The sequence below is a fragment of the Narcine bancroftii genome, chromosome 4, assembly GCF_036971445.1.
Source record: "Narcine bancroftii isolate sNarBan1 chromosome 4, sNarBan1.hap1, whole genome shotgun sequence".
NCBI classification, from domain to species: Eukaryota; Metazoa; Chordata; class Chondrichthyes; order Torpediniformes; family Narcinidae; genus Narcine; species Narcine bancroftii.
In genome coordinates this window covers 258,369,661-258,391,154 of record NC_091472.1, presented here as the reverse complement: position 1 = coordinate 258,391,154, position 21,494 = coordinate 258,369,661, and the positions used below count along the sequence as shown (strand labels likewise).

General features: G+C 42.2%; 1 protein-coding gene across 10 annotated transcripts in view; it reads right to left on the bottom strand.

The window, feature by feature from the left end:
• Positions 1–21,494, bottom strand: part of LOC138761898 (contactin-associated protein-like 5) — a 1,131,905-nt gene that overhangs the window by 87,281 nt on the left and 1,023,130 nt on the right. For 9 of the 10 annotated variants that reach the window (XM_069934824.1, XM_069934828.1, XM_069934827.1 and 6 more), the window contains one exon: positions 10,410–10,543. In XM_069934824.1, coding sequence (XP_069790925.1) covers positions 10,410–10,543 — 134 coding nt within the window. Of the gene's footprint in view, positions 1–791; positions 1,610–10,409; positions 10,544–21,494 lie in introns of those variants that run through there. The other variant, XM_069934830.1, reaches the window with a different exon arrangement.

The window sequence follows — 21,494 nt, the reverse complement described above, 5'->3', positions numbered from 1 at the left end:
GGGCAAGAAGGCCTTAGATGCTGAAGGCTTCCGAATTGTATTGGAGGTTTGGACCTGGAGCTCGGTTTGACCAGGTGTCTGTGCAGCTGCTGAAGGCAAATCCAAGGACACTAGGTGACTCTGAAGGGACTCTCTTTTGCTTCTATTTCTCTTATTGTGAGGGGCACTATAGGCAATTTATAAATTTATAATTAAATTTCAAAATATAGCACGGTAACAGGCCCACAAGTCCATGTCGTCCAATTTACACCTAATTAACCTACACCCCTGGGCATGTTTTGAATGGTGGGATGTCATCAAAACCATCCAGGAAAACCCACACAGATACAGAGAGAGTATACAAACTCCTTACAAACAGCGTGGGATTGAAACTGGCGCAGTAATAGCATTGCACTAACAACTACACCAACTATGCCTCCTTAAAGGTCATGTTGGTTTGCCTTACTACAGACAAAAATGAAAGCATATAATTTATCTTATGCTTTTAACGTACATGTGCTTAATCTTTTATCCAAAATCCTTGGGACCAGACACTTTGCGGAATTTTTCGGATAATAGTAACTACGGTACGTTAAGTAACTGTGCTGATTCCGATTTGCGCAAAATAAAGACACACTCCAAATAGAAGGGTATCTGCACCGGGTAAAGGGGGGGGGGTTGGGGTGGCATTGGATGGAGGAGTGTTGCGGCAGTGCTGAACGATTTGGGGGGGGGGGTTGGTGAGATAAAAATAGACCATAAAATGACAAGCGTACCTTTTATTTTTAGTAAAACATACAGAGAAACTTCAAACATAACTGGCTCAAACTAAGCTAAACACCAGAGAATATAGTGTAGATGTAGAAAAAGCACATTACAACAATGTCGTCATCGTTTTTAATGACGATTATCGTCTTCAGGTTGGAGTCTTTTTAAAAACTTCCTCCAATGTCATCTGTTTCATTAAAGGAGGTTTTTGCCTAAGCAGTCTCTCTTTAATTGAATAAACTTCCATAATCTCATGCTCACTGACAAACACACATTCTTCCATGCCACCAATTCACTCATCACACATTTTAACCAAATCGTCTATGGGAATTTTTTCACCTGCGTTCACAATGTCTTCGACCTCATCACCGCTTTCCTCATTTCAGCAATTTCTCCATCACTCAAGGACTCCTTCAAGGTCAGCTGCGTCCAACATATTTACATTTTCTGTTGCAACACATTTGACGTAAGCAATGAGGTTTGATATCATCTTCTTGTTACTGACACAAAATACTTCAAAGTCTTCAGCTGCAGGCTCATTTTAATCGAATATTGTTGGAGGCCAAAGTTTGTGCCCAGCTTTTTGCAATATTGATTCAGTTACATTTTTCTTGTTTGTTTCATGACAAACAAACCAGTCAGTGACAGACGTTCACTTCTTCGTGGTCAAACCCACTCAATCTGCCCTATACAATGTTTTCCTAGTTTTCGTTAGTCCCTGGTCATCACTGTCACTGCAAAACTTCAACAACTTAGCTTTCTGCTTCTTTAAGTCAAATATGGTGGTTGCTCCCGCACCATCATCTTCAGTCAGACACTGCAGAGATACACCACGATCAAGCTTCTGCAATAACTCTACTTTCTGCGCTGTCAAGAATCGAAATCAGTATCAGGATTGATCATCATGAAATTCAGTGTTTTACGGCATACACAATATAACCTCTTATGACATAATGACAGATGCTTCCTTTTCTGCTTCTCACTGTTACCCATAGGGGACTCTGCAGCTCTTTGACATTTTCACCGACTTCAATGACCGTGAACAGCGAAGGCATCTGACATCGAGCCATCTACGATGATTCGGGAGTTCATATACGGTGAATTGAGGGCATTGGACTTCGTTTTCTTCCACTGGCACTTATAAAGAAAGGACTCCACTAATTACCGACATGGACCGACATGGGCTATTCAAGCGTGAGATGAGTGGGTCATGTTGGGACAAGCTTTAGTGAGGAGATGACATCCATCGAAAAAATGTTCAGTTTTCAGTTTTTGGAATTTCGGATAAAAGATTAAGCTCCTGTATTACAACATGACAATAAAGGGAACCTTTGAAGTTTTGAACCATTTAATTAGTACAAAATTTGAATTCCCAATGCTTTTAATGGCTTGGCTATCTCATCAAGCTGCCAAAGTGGGATTGGAATTTAGGAATTAAAGCCTCGGAGCAGTTGTCCAGTAATTTACTCCTAGACTTGTAACCACCCTATTGAAAGTATCTGTTTGGCTGCAGTTCCTGATACATTTAAATAAAAGTTAGTCCTGTGTTAACATGCCAGAGAAACTCTGCCACATCCATAACCAATGTTTCGGGTCTGGGCCCTTTGTCAGCTGTCAGGTCAGGTACCTGACGAAGGGCTCAGGCCTGAGGTTGGTTACCCTTTACTTACTATGAGTGCTGCATGGGCTGTTGATTTTCTCCAGCATATTTATGTACTGCACTCGACCATAGCTCTGCACACTTTCCTCTTTAAAGGAGCTTTTTCAGAGTTTATAACCAACCACTTCAGATGCTGCAAAATGGTGTGCCTCAGTAAAGTTCTGATAAGGTCTGTTCCCAGACTGTCTCCTAACCCTGAACTATCCTGGTCTGAGAAACACACAACTACAGCTGCTGAAATCTTAAGCAAACAATGAGATGCAGGAGGAATTCAATGAGTCAGGCCGTGCCTAGGCGTCGAAATGGTGAGGCTCAATGATTTGGGGCAGAACCTTCTATCAGAGGTTCTGACCTGAAACATTTCTATCCAATCAATTGAGTTCCTCCAGCATTTCACTGTTTGCTAACCTTACCTGTGCCTGCTTTCCCAGACTTGTACCTACAGCCAAGGACTTCAGTGGTAAATAAATACTCCTGTTCTTCTTTTCTCACATTAATTATAGGATCGTCAGTCCACTCATTTATTTTACTTTAGCCACACAGCCATAATTTTCCATTCAGCTCTCCTTTAGATGGTTAGTTTCCCCAGATGCATCTCTGCTATTTTCCTCAACTACTCCATGTGGTGGCGAATTCTATGTTCAAGCCAACAGCAGGAAGTTTAAAATTACAATTAGCTTGAAGAAAACACTGTTTTTATTTTGTTTTGTAGATGTTTAGTGAATGCTGGTGGTATTATTGGTGTCTGAGAGAAATCATTGAGCCCGAGAAAGTGAGAGAGATGAATTAGAATTATAACGGCAGAATGCCTGAGGCAGTAGTGGTTAATGATCTGTTGGTATTAATTCCTCTCTCTCCCTGCTGTCGGACTTGTTAATATGCCCTTGACAGTTCTTCCAGTAACAATATTGGGCATTTACAATTGGAAAGAAAGTATTTGTTAGCAATGAACAGGAAACTTGAAATTTAAAAGACATCAAATAAATGTTTGAGGGGAAAATTGAGCCATTTTGAAAAGATTGAAAGGCCTAATTTTTTTTTAAATTTAGAAATACAGTACAGTAACAAGCCCTTCAAGTCAACAAACCCATGCTGCCCAAATACTAAAATGAATCTACAATCACAATACGTTTTGAAAGACAGGAGGAAACTGGAACACCCAGAGGAAACCTGCGCAGACATGGGGGAGAACGTACAAACTCCTGACACACGGGGCCGAATTCAAACCTGGGTCGCTGGTACTGTAAAATTGTGTGGCACCAACCACTACTCTACCCATGCCACTCAATTTTTATTCAGTCACGGAAAATGAATGTAGTTTTTGCATGTCCCCATAGCTTTTGACTTGAGTGGCATGCTCTGCATTCAACAAAAATAATGAAGGGTCACTTATATTTGATGGAAGCCACTAAACCTTCAATGGGCTTGCTGTGGGACCAACTGCCTCATATTGGTGGTTGAAAGATTTTTATTTCTGAAGCCTATGGTAAATGACCATGTCTTCAAGGCTGTTATTTATTCATAACCTCAAGTCACCTGGGTAACCTATCCTCGTGTATCCCTGCAGTTGGTGTAGTTGAAAGGACTCCCACAATGCTGCTGAGCATAGATTTCTCTGATTTAGACTCAGCAATTTTTAAAGAGAAGATATTCATTTATAAACCAGGATGTATAAATTTTGTATGAGACAAATAGTCGCAATCTTTTCTTCAGACTCGGAAATTCTAAAACCAGAGGGGACAGGATTTAAGGTGAGAGGAAAAAGATTTAAAAGGGACATAGAAGGTGGTACATATATAAATTTAGACAAACAGCACGGTAACAGGCCATTTCGGCCATGGCGTGAATTACACCCTACTGATCTATAACCCCCGGTATGTTTTGAACAGTGGGAGGAAACTGGAGCCCCTGCGAAAAACCCATGCAGACACAGGAAGAATGTACAAACTCCTTACAAACAGCGCAGAATTTTAACCCAGGTCCTGATCCCTGGCGCTGTGAAGGTGTTGCACTAACCACTAGACCAACCATGCTGGTTCATATGAAATGAGCTGCCAGAGGAACTGGTCATGTTGAGTACAATTCTGACATTTAAAATAACAGGAAGGTGGCTATGAAACAGAAGGATAGTGCCAAGTTCAGACAAATGGGGAACACAATGGGGAACTTAATCCACATGTTTGCCATAAAAGGCCAATTTAAATGTTGTATATCTATGATGTTAATCAAAAGTCTGCAAAAGCATTGATTGTAGAGCTCTACATAAAAGTGCTCAGCAGATCACGCAGCATCAACGGGAAGTAAAAGGGTAACCAATTTTATGGGCCTGAGCCCTTCATCAAGGTATGAGGAAAAAGCAGACAGGGTCCTGAATAAAATGGTGAGGTGGAGGAGAGGAGAGAAGGGAGGAAAGTTCAAGGGAGGAATACGAGTTAACAGGTCATAGAGTAAAACATGACAATCAGCAGATGCAGTGATTGAAGTTAAAGCATAATGCTGGAGAAAGTCAGCAGTCAAGCAGCATTCTTTATATATGTAGGAGTTGTAGGTAAATATAGGTAGGAGAGTAGAAAAGAAAAAGCTGGTAAGTGATAGAGGGAGGAGGTAGCTCACTGAATGGAAAGGGAATGGATGGGGACCTGGAGGAAAGTAGCTTGGGAAAGAGAAAGGCTCGAGGATGGGATTTAATAGAAATTGGAGGTTGATTTAATGCCATCTTGTTGGAGGGTGCCCAGACAGAATATTAGATGTTGTTCCTCCAATTTGCTGGTGGACTCAGTTTGGCCTCCCCTATCACTTCTCAGTTATTTTTTTCTCTTGTGCTCTCCCACCTATATTCACCTGTGACTTCCGACCTGCTAGCCCGTATCCATTCCTCTGCCCCTTCCTCCTCTCACGTTTTTATTCAAGGTGCTGCCTGCTTTTTTGCTCATATCTTTATGAAGGGTTCAGGCCTGAAATGTTAATTACCCTTTCCTTTCTTTAGATGCTGCGCGACCTGCTGAGTTTCTCCAGCACTTTTGTGTATTGCATATCTCTATCTTGTGAAAAGATAGAATTGTCCTTCCAGCAATTTTAATTTGAGGCGATCAATGAAAAAATTGTGTACAGTGTTTAGGTGATTATATATCTCAAAAGAAAGAGAATATGTCCTGACAATCCTGAATCACATTGGACCCTGGTTTGATGAATTATTAAGTGACTCTTTACTTTTCTCCTTCAGTGAATGCACATTTCCCCATTAGATATCTCATGCAATAAACTTAGAATCAAAAAGGATGCACACTCCTGCATTCTCCCTCAGAGGGAAGACTAGACCTTCAAAGCTATCATATATGTTAAAAAATGAATCTGTTATCTGTTCAAGATGGCATTATTTGCCATGGTTATACATACATGTATTCACTTTTGAGTACAGAAACAATCAGTTACAGCTGCTACATTTGACGGGAAGATGACTTCAAATGGATCTGCTCAGTGCAATGCTTGCACAGAAGTCAATGGAAATATTTCTCCTCATTCCTCATATAGAACATAGACTGCAGTTATCCTGCAAAGATTTAAAGAGATGTTGATGCAATGGTCAAGTGAGCCCTCCAATGCCTCTTCTTTCTTAACAGACTAAGGATGTTCGGCATGCCTCCTCTTGTCCTTCAACAAATCCTATTGGTGCGCCATCGAAAGCATATTTCCTGGATGCATCACATCATGGTACAGGAGCTGCTCTGCTCAAGAATGGAAGAAGGTAGTGGATGCAGCTCAGAATATCATGCAAATGTCCCTCCTCTCAAATGACTCTATCTATATCTCCCGCTGTCTAGAAAAAGCAGACAACCCACTGGAAGACACCCCGGACACACACTCTTCTCTCTCCTTCTATTGAGGAAAAGACTTCCGAGTGCACCAAAAGGTTTAAAGACAGTTTATTGCCCTCAGCCACCAGGCGACAGAAGGAAACCCACAACGGTGCTATCATGTTGTCTTTGCTTGATGCTTATTGATCTTTCTTTTCAGAATATCACAAGATATAGCAGCAGAAAGAGGCCCATTGAGTCTGCTCTGCCATTCTAATCATAAGCTGATCCATCGTTCCACTCAGCCCCACTCCCCAGTTTTCTCCTCATAACCCTTTATGCCTTGACTAATCAATCTCTGTCTTAAATACACCCAACGACCTTGCCTCCGCAGCCGCCTGTGGCAACAAGTTCCACAGACTCATGACCCTCTAACTCAGTGGTTCTCAACCTTTTTCTTTCCACTCACATAAGTATTCCCTATGCCATAAGTGCTCTGTGATTAGTAAGGGAAATAAAAAGTTTGAAAATCACTGTTTTAATCATACCTAATTAACTCTTTATGTGCATGGAATCATAACTCCAAAGGAAAGGGCCAATGACAATTTTTCTCAAGCAAAATATTTCAGTAATAATTGGGTCTAGAGCAGTGATTCTCAATCTTCCCTTCCCACTCACATACCACCTTAAGCAAACCTTCATTATTCACAGAGCACTGATGGCATAGGGATTACTTAAAGTGGTATGTGAGTGGAAAGAAAAAGGTTGCAACCCACTGCTCAAACTAAATAAATTTTTCCACATCTCTGTTTTAAATTGATACCCTTTTATCCTGAAGTTGTCCCCTCTTGTCCCATTTCCCAATGTTCTTCTTTAAAGAAGAAGATGGTATCACCTACTCCATCTAAATGCCTGATTGTCCAGACTCATTGCTCCTCGGGAAAATCAGATCTCCAGATTCTACGAACCCTGACCCTTGAAGCCCTCAGGATATTTTGATTCCCCACTCTGTCACCCACCAGGTCATATGTGGTCAGACAAACCATCCTTGCATGTTGCACATCTAAATTTAAATTTAGATTTTTAAAATATTTTTAAAAAGCTGCTCATAAATGGAGATTCTGAGGAAGAGTGGAATACAGACTTTTGATGTATCCAACAGCATCCTGATTGCATGAAAGAATGCGTAGCAGTGAGAAAAATGAGTCTGGGAGAACAGCCATTCAATAAGCACTAAAACAGCAGGAACATTGGCTCATCAGTACAACTTCATCAAATGAAGAAGAGGACAAAAGGATTGCTCTCAGATTGCATACGTTGAATGCCTCAGGGCATGCCATTAGGTTTGCAAACTTATCATTTCTTATGTAACTGCATGGCAAAGCTTTTAAAAGCAAATAAAACATTGAAATCTCCAAGCAATGATACAAACGAGCTTGCACCAAAAAAAAATTATTACAATTGAAATGAGTTTATGAACATTCACAACACAATGTAAATCAGGCAACAATTACGAGTCGCATGACAGAAAATCACATGAAATGGTGTTAGAATATCAAGCTGAGTCTTAACGTGGACAAGACTAAGGAGATGATTGTGGACTTCAGGAGGACCAGGGACAACCACCCTCCACTATACATTAATAGCTTGGTAGTAGAGAGAGTAGAGTGCAGCAAGTTCCTCGGAGTCCACTTAATAAGTGACCTACACTGGACACACAATATCTCCTCACTTGTCAGGAAGGCACAATCGCAACTGCACTTACTAAGAAGACTGAGATGGTCAAGGCTACTGACCACTATCCTAGGCTCTATCGAGAGTGTCCTGGACCAGTTGCACCACAGTATGGTACAGTAGCTGTAGAGAATTAGATTGGATGTAAATTCACATGACTTATAACAGTGGCAGAAAAGTTCACTGGGGTCTCCCTCACCGCTTCAATACGATCTACTGAGATCATTGTGTGAAGAGGGCATGCAAAATCGTTGAGGACCCAATCACCCAGCGCACAGCATCTTCCAGCTACTCCTGCCTGGAAAAACATACAGGAGTATCCCGGAGTTAGAGCATCAGGATGAGAAAGAGCTTCTTTCCATGGGCAGTGAGACCACTGAATGAGTGATAAATGCTCATACAAACCCTCTGAGACTACTATTTATATAACAATATTTATTTATTTTTATATATGTATTTATGTATTGCATGTGTGCTATGTCTGTATGCGTGTTTGCATGTTTTTGCACAGAGTACTGAAGAATGCTGTATTGTCGGGTTGTACAAACAGATGATACTTGAAAGTGTTTGCAACAAAGGTTACAAAATTGTGGGGGATTTTGCATGAAGAATGGACTATTCAAGATACCAGTAATTGGGATGATGAATTTACGGACTATTAGTAATTATTTTTCAGATCATTCTACTGTGAGACAATGAGAAGACTCATTATTTCATTTCTGGTAATGTAGAATGAGAAAGGGTTAATTAAAGATCATATAGTTAGATGGTCTTATGGAGAGGGTGGATAGGCTGGTATATTTCTCCCTGAAACATTGCAGGCTTTTAAAATTACCATTTCGTGGCTTTTGATTTCCTTTGTTCTATCTTAATTGCATTATGACAGACATAGACACGATAGTCGGCTAGCTATTATTTTCTTCAGGTGGAGATGTCAAATAACTGAGGCCACAACTATAGGGTGGCGGAGGGAATGTTTAAGGGGAGTTTATGAGACCAATGTTTTACTATTAATGCCAGGAATGCACAATCAGGGAGGTGTGGAAGCAAATGCAACAGCAATATATAAAAAGGCATTTACACAGGCATATGCAGATGGTATCAATGGAGCTTCGTGGGAGGTAAATCATCATGGGCCAAAAGGTCTATTCTTGTGCTATATTCTTTGGGGCAGCATGGTTAGCGTAGGTTTGTACAAATCTATTACGAAGCCCGCAACCCGGATCTGAATCTGGTGCTGTCTGTAAGGAGCGTGTACATTCTTCTCATGTCTGCAAGGGTTTTCCTCAAGTGCTTCGGTTTCCTCCTACCCTTCGAAATGTACAGGGGCGCTACACGTTCATGGGTCAGAAGGGCATATTACCATGTTTTATGTCTAATTTAAATTTAAAATATTATGTGAATTCCTAGAGCAAACCTAATACTGCACAGCAACAAAAGCAAGCAAAACATGGATAGAAAATGTTTGGAGGGACATGCGCTAAATGCAGGCGAATGGGACTAGCTCAGGCCGATATGGACGAGTTGGACTGAAATCCTCTCGAACTCTGACTCAACTCCTTTTTCTGAAGGCCATTTAACAGTGCTCTGTCCTTGATGCAACATGTGGTGGTAATTTTCAATACACCATTACGTAATTATGTCTTATGTATTTTTAATTATATTTTAATGAGAAATATTAGAAGCTCTTTAATATTTTGGCCTAAGATTCACCCATAGAGGTGATTGGTTGCTATTTTGAAATTTCTCCAAACGGGGATTATTGAACTCACAAGGGCAGATTTTATCTGCTCCACTCCCCTTCTCCACATTTTGTATTATTTACATATCTGCAACACCATAGAAAGCATATACAGGCCATTAAAATCTTTTGTAATCAACTGAACACAGGGCAATGCCATTTCCAAGAGAGCAACTTGCTGTGACCTCTCATTCCACTCCTACTTCCATCTCTTTTTCATTCCCTGTTCCACCTTTAAATTTAAATTTAGTCATACAGCACAGTAACAGGCCCTTCTGGCCCACGTGCCCGTGCTGCGCAATTACACCCAAATGACCTTCAACCCCCGTACATTTTAAAGGGTGGGAGGAAACTGGAGGACCCAGAGAAAACCCATGGAGACACAGGGAGAATGTACAAACTCCTTACAGACAGTGCCGGGTTTGAACAGGGGTCGCTGGTGCTGTAACAGCATTGCACTAACCTCTACATTAATCATACCACCCTCTGTCTCACTCTCCCTTGGGCAGCAACAGTGGTCTAGATCCTTTTTCTGCATTGCTAAGGGATACATAGCAGGACAGCTTGGAGTATTCTGTCATCAACTGCAATTAACAATCACTGTCTTTTTTGTTCTACCTTTTGTGCTTTCAACGTCTTTGCTGATCATTGCTTTTCTTCTACCTTTCACCCTCTCAATTTTAACTGAGATCACTCGCTCTTCTCGTTCTCGTTGGAAGAGTGGACACATTACCTGAACGGAGACATCTCTCCCTTCCCGATCAATTTTCACACTGTGGAGTTGTCCATTCGCCAGCCTTCTGCCATCGATGCTGAAGATATTGGCACCTTTATCATTGTCCAGTTTGTATCTGATCTGAAGACTCCCTGAAACGAGAGTTGATCTCTGTCAATTCGCAGGATGTGCAGCAAAAATGAACCCTCCCTTCAAGGAATGAGTCATATTGATTTATAGTAAGAACAGGCATAATGGAAGAACTAAACATAACATGAGCGACCAATCTATCCCACTCCCCACAAATGATCTGCCATAGTGATAAACAGCATTAACAGTGCTCTGTTGATAAGGGCACTTTCATCCATTGATGTGGTCAGAAATGTCTTTGTAATTTGTTGGAAACCTATCCAAATATAAAATGGGGACCGAGCAGATTTTAAGGGGAGAATTTGGTTTTTTTCTGAACATGGTTAGGCTCTGATGAATTCTGAAGATTTCCATGGAATCTCTATTAAATATTTCCAATGGCCCTTGTCAGTTTGCAATTAATAGGTAAGGATATTTTTAAAATAATGCTATTGTTTGATTAGGGAAGGCAAACTAATGAAATTTGCCTAATTGTAAGATAGCGCGCTATTGATTCTCCCTTCACAAAATCTTTCATTTATCTGTCTTTCTATCACTTCTGTTCAACTATACAAAACCAATCCCTGCCACAGGCTATCCAACTATAAATTTTTCCATCCCTGGATTCTGAAATCCTGAATCCACTCCTGAAATCCTGAATGTACTTAATCTAAGCAGAGTTTTGCTGCTCTCCAAAACTCAGGTTAGACCACACTTGGAGAATTGTGTTCAGTCTGGCTGCCTCATTATAGGAATGATATAGGTGTTTTGGAGAGACTGCAGAAAAGATTTATTAGGATTTTGTGTGGATTGGAGAACATGCCCACATGAAGCTAGTTTGACAGAGCTGGGGCTTTTCTCTTTGGAGCAACAAAGGATGAGAGGTGACTTAATAGAAGCATAATTGATTATGGGGGAGGGCTTAGATAGGATGGACAGACAGCACTGTTTTCCTAAGTGGAATTCAGAGGAAATATGTTTCAGGTGAAGGGAGATGTAAGAGATAAGCTTTTACTCGGAGAATGGTAGGTGTCAACAATGCCCTGTGAGGGGTGGTGATGGAGACTGGTACAAAAGTGACATTCAAAAGACTTTCAAAGGAGGAAAATAGAGGATGTGTGGTAGGGAAAAATTAGATTGTTGGTGGCTAGGTTTATATACAGTAGGTCATCACAACATCATGGGGTGAAGGGACTGTACTGCAATGTTCCATGTTTCTCTTCCTTCAGTACTCACATTATTGAAACTCAGCCATCATCTGTATTTCCTGATACCTGACACCAAAGCTTCTTACCATGCAGAACCAATTAATTCAGGAAAAGCTAAAAAAAAGTGATGTGAATTGGTTCTAACACACAGGGGAGACAATTTCCCATACGCCCATTTTGCAATGTCCTCCTGAATTTGGAAATAAACCACAATATGTCCATATCTTTGTGGAATCCAGATGATGAAGAGGAGTTAGGTGAGAGGTAGAAATGTACAAAAATAAGATTAGCTGTTTTGTAGTCTCTATAATGTAGAAGGGGCAGGATCCAAAATGTTCTTATCCCTTTGCATTTAAATGAATTAATACTTAATTGAAAGTGTCAAAGGAAGCAAAACATTTATCTATATTGTAAATCAGAACCCCCCCCCCCCCCACTTCAAATGATTGGATAATGCTCACTGGGCCATTGATTCTCGTGTGAAACGGAGGGACCAGATGTGAACTGCACCTGACTCTCTACGTTGGGACACAGCCGCTGTAAAGCCTAGTGGCAGAGTAGGAGGTCCAGTGGACCTCCAGCACATATTATATTTCTGCACTGCATGCTCCGGCACAGTTCAGAATAGGAACGGTTCAAAGGTATATGGGCTGAACGCAGGCAAAAGTACCAGTTTCGCTGGCATGAACATGTTGGGCCAAAAGGCCTGCTTCCGTGCTGTAAAACTTCATGATAAAGCAAAGTGAAGCTAGATGAACTTAGTGAGCTAGGTGGAATCCTTGGGTAGAAATGGTCAGTTAATGTATCAGGTCAGGCCCAAAACTTCCCCCAAGCTTCTCACTGTTTGCTCAAGATTCCAGCAGGTTTTTTTTCTGTTTCTCCTCTGTGACACAATCTAGACAAGTGTTCTCACATAGAACTTAAGATAGCATCACAGATCTTGCACTTGAAGAGGCCCGTGCTTTTTCTTGCCTCTGAACTATTCTTGTTTTAGACATCTGCTTGTTCAGCTGGTGGTGTTGTTAATGATGCCTTGACCTGAGGTACAAACCATGAGAGTCAGCTCAGTCATTTGGTTTCAATATAAGCCTCCAGTTACAAACCCAGCTCTGGAACCTAGATACAGTTAGATCCTGGGGTCAATCAATATTCATATCAAATGTGTTCATGAAGCTGATTAAAAATCACAAGTTTCTGTCTAAGAGGCAGTAATAAATTCTCGGTATTCTGAGTTAACCCTTTGACCATTTTTAATCTTTCATAATATATACACTGGACTGGGTCCATGGGTAAACTACAGTACAAACACCAGAACAAACCAGCTGGTGGTTGGTTATAAAAGCTAATCCCAGAAAATGAGGACACGGAATATATGCACTTGATGGTAGTCCCTGAAAACCAGGGCTTGGAGTCCAAAGGGTTAAACCATTAGTCACCGTATTCATCACTTGCATCATGTAAGGCAGTTGCACAAACTTTGGTCTCCGAAGAGACTGGGCGCATGCTGGGAGATCGCTTTGTTGAGCACCTCGGCTCTGTTTGCCGCAATAGTAGCATGGATTACCTGATGACCACCCATTTCATTTCCTTTGCTGACATTTCTGTTCATGGTTTCATGCACTGCCAGACTAAAACCATCCGTAAATTGGAGGAACAACACGTCCTCTTCCATCTGAGCACCCTCCAACATTAGCATTAACAATGAATTCTCCAATTCCCATTGAACACCCCCCCCCCACTTCTTCCCTGTCTCCTTTCCCCAGTTCTGTCTCATTGAGCCCTTCCATAAAGCCATCTCACTACTCTCTCTTTCTCTCCCACTCACTCACTCCTCTCCCACTATGACCCCCTCTGGGCAGGAGCAGTCGGCGGGGGCTGTCAGGGCAGGGGCAGTAAGTGGGGGTTAGGGAGTGGCCAGGCCGGCAGAGCCATTGGGGGAGGCCGAGGCAGGCTTTGATGGCCCCCCAAAAATTCCAGCACCTCACCGAGTAGCTTCAGCCTTCGGCACCATTCATTGGTGCCAGCAGCTCAATACATGGCAAAGCAATGGCTATCTCCCCTATCCATAATTCCCCATGTAGCTGGAACCATTCTGGGAAATGCAGAGCGATTCCAGCTGCATGGGGGATATGGGTAGGGATGACAACTATTGCACTGCAGCGTATTTATGATGGTTGGCGCAATGACAACAGTCGCCCTACCTACAGATGCTCCTAACGATACACTGAGGTGCTGCTCTGCATAAAAGCAGCACTGGAGCAGTCTTTTAGGGATGCTCCATAAATAGGTAATTTAAATTTTTTATCCGCGTTTGAAGCCAGCCTCAAAGTGGAGGCCCAGCACCTTTTGTTTCTTTCTCTGTCTCTCTCTTCCCTTTTCCCTCTGACTCCTTTCACAGAGACAAAATCCAGTCTCTAGTTTTTAATTCAGAAGAATGTTTGCTTTTTGCTTACACCTTGAAGAAAGGCTCAGGCCCGAAATATCGGTAATATGTCTTTAACTCCTATGGATGCTGCGAGACCGGCTGTATTTTTACTATAATCGCAGCATCTGCAGATACTCGTGTTTCACTCAATTTCACCAATTGCCTCTATATCTACCTAACAATGCAGACAAACAGAAGCAAGCTGTTCCTGAGAGACTTGAGATACTACACACACTGAAGATGTGTTCCACAGTTCTGTTGTTCTATCTCACTGAAGTGTTATATGGCTGCATTTACAATCCCAGAAAGCTTTGATGAAGAGGACACTATTTCCAACTCCGTCCCTTCACATCATCAATCTCACTGATCATTACCATTCTGTCATGCTGGGCCACACCATATGCTGCAATGCGACTGGGGAAAATTGTTCTCTTGTCATCTGTCACATTGATTCCCTGTCCCAATCCTCATTTCAGCCCACAAGCCTGAATCCTTCAACGAAAGCTACCAAATTAATTCTTACATGTCAGTACTGAAATGAGTTTCCCAGAACAGGTACATATATTTGAATATAAAAAGCAATTTTTATACATTTTCCCCCAGGGTTTATGAGCCCTTGTGAATACAATGCTTGCTGCCCAGTGTACTTTTTCTTTCTCTATTCCGCTCCAATTCTTCGTCACTCCAGCCCAGTTATAGTTTTCATTGCAGCCCCAGCCCTCTGGTTGAGATATTGTCTTTCACACAAACCTAGCCTCTGCTTTCCCCCACCTCCCAAGCCTACCATTGTACACCAACCTTCCTGGATCACTTACAACCCCATCTATCTCCTTCCCAACTGTCAACCCCACGCACGTGCGTACACACGCACACTATCCTTTCTGTACAGTTCTAATTCTCTGTGAAATATATCTACGGATTCAATGGCCATTGAAGCAGTGGAGGCAGGGTTGGCATCAGAACAAGTCTAATTGGGAAGCAGTAAGGTAACTGCAGGGAGGCTCAATCCGACATTCAAAGATTTGAACAGCAGGGAGCGGGGGAGTGGTGGTGGTGCCTACCTACCTACCATGAAACTCCTCCAAATGCCTCCACCGTCACACTTCCCCCTCCCTCTGACATATTAGATAAATGTGCTGCTTATTTCGCATGGACACTAGCAATACTAGTGCTGCAGGTGGGGTGGGGGGGCACAATAACATAACTGCGGATGCCCCTCCCTCCAAAACTGGCTTTTAGTGGAGGCAACCTCAGTAAATATATTTAAGACAAGGCTGGATAGATTTTTACATAGAAGAGCTGGAACTGTATGGGGGATATGGGAGAAAGGCAGGCAGATGGAGATGAGCCTATCATCCAATGGCGGAGCAGGCTCGACGGGCCAGGTGGCCTAGATCTGCGACTATTTCTTATGTTCTTAAGTTCTGTGGTACAGTTCTGGTTTTCATAGGAGTTCCAGCCATTTGTTAATTTCAGCCACTGTTTTATCCCATGAAGTTTCAATTACAGTTTATTCAATCTGACACAGTTCTATTCCATCAATTAAGATTGAGAATTTAGTTTATGTTGCTTGTGGCTTCAGCCTTCTGGTACTGGTCTAAGCCCAGTAGAGTCTCCTGTTACAACTACAGCCCTCTAGCACCACTCTTTTCTACTGTTTGCAGATCCAGACCTCCATTAAACTTCCAGCCCATTATTACAGATCCAACTACTTGTTACATTTCCAGCTCTTTATTACACTTTAACCCCATTTTAGAGTCTGGACATCTACTAGATTTCCAGAAATACACAAAAGGGTTAAAACAGTAACAGGACTCTAATATCAGTGGAGGACTAGAACTTTAAGGCTTCTTTCCCATTGTAACTCTTCCAGCTTCCATCAAAGTTCTAACTTCTGCTCCAGTTCTAGCCCACTGCACAAACACTGTAGTACACTTCAGTTCCTCATTATTGTTCAGAGACTCCATAATACCAACATTAAAATTTTGAATGTTAAATGTTAAATTTAGACATACTGCACGGTAGCAGGCCCTTTCGGCCTCTCAGCCTGTGCCGCCCAATTACACCCAATTGACTAACATCGCATTTTATCTTCATGTTACTCCCACCACAAATTGGAATTTCTCTCAATGACTGACAGCAGGCTGCAGTAAAGACCTAAAATTACTACAGGAATCACACAGCAGGAAATGTAAATTAGTTGGGACAACCTGAGCATATTGTGTAGTGATGGAGTGCTAGTGGCACCCTGACCACTAGAGGGAGCCAGAGACTAGTTTGTGGTCGATTGGGTGGAATTCAAGATGGATGCCACCAGACAGTCTTGAGTCTCGAGCTAATTAAGTATAGTTGCTTTAAGAACATGTTTCTTTATTACAATAAAAAGAAACATCACATAGTGGAGCAGAGACATAGCACTGCACTACCAGGACCCACTGCCCAGTCCTAATGACAACAGCTCCACACAGAGTATAAATGACCTGTTAAAGGAACTAATTAGTGGTTTCCTTTCAATACTGTAATTTTGGAGGTCTGTGCCCAAGATAGCGATACCTGTGCTGGGCAGTGAACCACAAGGGGTTGCAAACTATGGGGAACTGAGGACCAGTGCAGGTCACCATAAACAGGGAGAACACCCCCCATTGAGAAGGAGAAGCACAGAAAAAGACCTTACAGAAAAGGTGAGCACGGTGGCAGAGCAGTGAAGGGCTCAGAGGCTGAAGCATACAGGCATACAGGTTGATGGTTACTTGCGATCGAAGGACCCACATAGGCTGCAGGAGACTGGCTCATGGGAACTGTAACAGATTATATTATATGCTATATTGTATATCGATATGTTTTAAAGGAGATGAATTGTGGGTTTTTTTTTTAGTGTAGCCCACAAACAAACAAACACAAACACTTCACAAAACAGATCTTATTTAAAATGCCAGAGCTCTGCTCAAGCCGGACATTCCAGGCTCCAAGTGCCTATGCAAGTAGGTGTTAATTGGACTTGCTGTGGAGTAATGGATTATTGTTTTGGAAACAACAGATGAAAGAACTCAGAAGTTTTGGTCTGGTGCTGCCATCTGTCTGAATGCAGTTTGCTGTTCTAAGAAGGTCATAGGGGTTTGCAAGAGGAGACCAAACAGGCTTTCTCTGAGAGAGAGAGAGAGAGAGAGAGAGAGAGAGAGAGAGAGAGAGAGAGAGAGAGAGAGAGAGAGAGACAGAGAGAGAGACAGAGAGAGAGACAGAGAGAGAGAGAGAGAGAGAGTGTGCGTGTGTGTGTATGTGTGTGTGTGAGTTTGTGTGAGTGAGAGAGAGAGAGAGAGAGAGAGAGACAGAGACAGAGACAGAGAGAGAGACAGAGACAGAGAGAGAGAGAGTGTGCGTGTGTGTGTATGTGTGTGTGTGAGTTTGTGTGAGTGAGAGAGAGAGAGAGAGAGAGAGAGAGAGAGAGAGAGAGAGAGAGAGAGAGAACTGGTTTCTGCAGCATGGCAAGCTGGCAGCTTGTTTAAAGACCCTTGTGGTCCATACAAGAAGAAATAGCTAGCTAGAGTGTTTCACCTGAAATTAAGGAAACAAAAAGGAACTCTGTGGTGACCTGTAGAAGAAGAGGTCATCATTTGGAAAACCCTGATGGGGCAGGTTTCTTCCTCAAGACACTGAAGTGGCTGATCTGAGGGAATCCGTTTGTGTGTGTCAACGAGCAATGAATCTCTCTCTGAAAGCAATGAGAACCTTCCTGAACTGTGACCAATTACGTTAAAACACCAGAGCTTGGTGGAAATTCATAAAAGTTCAATTCTGTGCATAGTATAAGAATTACCTGACACCGGAGAACTTGGAGGAGGGAGAAGTAAGATTGGACTGTGAATCAAAGAACATTACATACATGTGCGCTTAGCCTTAGAAGGGGGTGAAGTTAATAGTAATAAGTTAAAGTTTGATCCTGTTTTTATGTTTAAAATTAAAAATGACTTTTGTTTAAGTAACCATTTGTCTTGGTGAATTTCTATTGCTGCTGGGTTTTGGGATCCTCTGGGCTCGTATTAGAACCTGGTATCAAAACAGGGAGAGGGTGCTGAGAGCAACAAGTATCCTGAAGGGCCTTGGGCATTGAATGATTCCTGATCGTATTTGATGTTTGGACCTGGTGCTCAAGTTGACAATGATTTGAGCTGGAGTCCGTGTAGATACAGAGGCTGCAGGAATGCCGGAGATGCATTTGATTGGGCAATCAAATTCAACAGTTGAAGACAAAGTGGGGGAGCATCATCGTTGGAATGGGCCAATTCAGAGTGGTAAGGCTTTGGCTCAACAGGCTTTGGCGAGGACAGGTAAGAGGCGAGGAATAGTCAGAGTTGAAGTCAGAAAGGGCCATCCTATTAGAGGAACAAAACAAATTCAGCAGGTAGGCACAGGTAAGGGCAGTTTTTTTTAGATATCATATACTGTATTTTGTTTGTCTAGTCATAGACAGTGGGAATAGAAGCCAGGCCAGGAGAATGCTCCTCTTGCAAAACGTGGATCATCAGGGAAGCCAGCATTATCCCCGATGACGTCGTCTGCGAGAAGTGCATCCAGCTGCAGCTCCTGACAAGCCGAGTTAAGGAATTGAAGCTGGAGATTAATGAACTCTGGATCATTTGGGATGCAAAGGGGTGATAGACAGGAGTCACAGGGACACAATTACACCTAGGAGGCAGGAGGAGGGTAGATGGGTGACAGTCAGGAGAGGGAAAGGAACAGACAATTCCCCTCAATAACAAGTATACCATTTTGGATATTGTTGGGGGGAACAACCTACCAGGGACAAGCCATGGAGATCAGGTCTCTGGCATGTAGTTTGGTCCTGTGCCTAAGAAGGGAAGGGAGGAGAAGAAACAAGCTCTATTGATAGAGGATTCCATAGTTAGGGGGACAGATAAGAGGTTCTGTGGAAGAGATCGAGTATCCTAGATGGTAATGTTACTTCTCTGCTGCCAATGTCCAAAATATCTCAGATCTAATTCACAGCATTCTAAGGATGTTGTGGTCCATGTGAGGACCGATGGTGTTGAAAGGAAGAGTGAAGAGATCCTGCAAGGAGAGTTTAGGGAGTTAGGTGCTAGGTTGAAGGATAGGATCTCAAGGGTAGTGATATCAGGATTGCTACCTGTGCCATGTGCTAGTGAGGTTAGAAATAGGAGAATAATGCAGTTTAACACGTGACTAAGTGGGGGGGGAGGGGCGGTATGGTTTCAAGATTCTGGATCATTGGACTCTCTTCCAGTGAAGGTGGGCCTGTTCTAACAGGAGAGTCTGCATTTGAACTGGAAGGGGACTAACATCCTTGCAAGAAAGTTTGCTAGTGCTGCTCCCGTGGGTTTAAACTAGATTTGGAGGGGGAGGGGAACCAGAGTGCCACAGCACATAGAGGAGTGGAGGAGGGAAAAGATTATGTTAAAATTGCTGGCACCATCAGAAGTCAATGGGTTGAACATGGTGGAAATGTTCTCAGGTGCATCTATTTCAATGCAGAAAAGGCAGACGAGCTTAGAGTGTGGATTGGCACGTGGAACTATGACATGTGAAACTTGGTTGCAGGAAGGGCAAGACTGGCAGCTCAATGTTCTAAGCTTTCATTGCTATAGACATCATATCATGGGGTGGGGGGAATGAAAGGAGAAAGAGTGGCATTGCTTGACAGGGAAAATATTATAGCTATGCTCAGGCAGGACAGGCCAGAGGGCTCATCTATTGAGGTTATATGGGTGGAACTGGGGAATGGGAAAGGTATGACCACACTCATGTGTATATATATATATATATATATATACACCCAATAGCGGGAATTGGAGGAGCAAATCTGTAGAGAGATCGCAGACAGCCGCAGGAAACATAAGGTTGTGACAGTAGAAGATTTTAACTTTGCACATATTAACTGTAGAAGGGCTGGATGGCTTGGAGTTTGTCAAATGAGTTCAGGAAAGTTTTCTACATCAATATATAGAGGTACTAACTAGAGAGAGTGGAACACTGGATCTCCTATTAGAGAATGGGACAGGTGACAAAATTATGTGAAGAAGAACATTTTAGGTCCAGTGATCATAATGGTATTAGTTTCAAGTTAAATATGAAGAAGGATGGGTTTGGGTGTCAGTTGAGATTCTAAATTGGAGAAAGGCCTATTTTGAGCAAATGAGAAAGGATCTAGAATGCGTGAATCGGGATAAATTGTTTTCTGGCAAGGATGTGCGAGGTAAGTGGAGGACTCTCAAAGGTGAAATTTTGAAAGTACCGTGTTTCTACATTCCTGTCAGGATCAAAGGCAAGGTTAGCCTTGATTTTCAAGAGATAGTGAAGATCTGGTTTGGAAGAAGAGAGAGATGTATTCAGGTATAGGCAACATGGAGAAAATTAGGTACTTGAAGAAAAACCACAAGAAAGAAATCAGGAAGGAGAAAAGATGAAGTTGCTTTGGCAGACAATGTGAAGGAAAATCCTAAGGGTTTCGACAGGTATATTAAGAGCAAAAAAATAGTAAGGGACAAAATTGGTCCCCTTGAAGATCAGAATGGTTGGCTTTTTATGGAGCCAAAAGAGATGGGGGAGATCATAAATGTTTTGTTTCAGCAGTATTTACTCAGGGAAAGAGCACAGAGTGGTAAGAAGTAAGGAAAACAAGCAGTGAGGTCATGGAAACTATACAGATTAAAGAGGAAGAGGTTGCTACCTGAAAGCAAATAAAAGTGGATAAATCCCTTGGACTTTGAGGGAGGCCATTGTAGCAATTCCAGGGGCTCTGGCAGAAATATTTAAAAAGTTCTTAGCCATGGTTGTGGTGCCAGAGGATTGGAGGGTGGATCACGTTGTTCTGTTTTTTAAAAAGACTCCAAAAGTAACCCTGGAAATTATAGGCTGGAGAGCCTGAGTTTAGTAGTAGGTAAATTATTGGAAGGTGTTCTTAGAGATTGGTTTACAATTATATGGATAGGTGTGGACTGATTAGGGATAGTCAACATGGCTTTTTGCATAGTGGGTCATGTTTAACCAATATTATAGAGTTTTTCGAGGAGGTAACCAAGATGTTGTCTACAAGGACTTTAGTAAGGCCTTTGACAAAGTCTCACATGGGATGTTAGACAGGAAGGTTCAGATGCTAATTATTCATGGTGAAGTTGTGAAGTGGTTTGACAATGACTGGACAGGAGAAGCCAGAGATTAGTGGTTGATTATTGTTTCTCAGACTGGAGGCCTGTTACTAGTGGTATACCTCAGTGATCAATAATCTGGATGATAATGTGGTAAATTGGATCAGAAAGTATGCAAATAACACTAAGATTGGAGGTTTTGTGGACAGTGAAGGAGGTT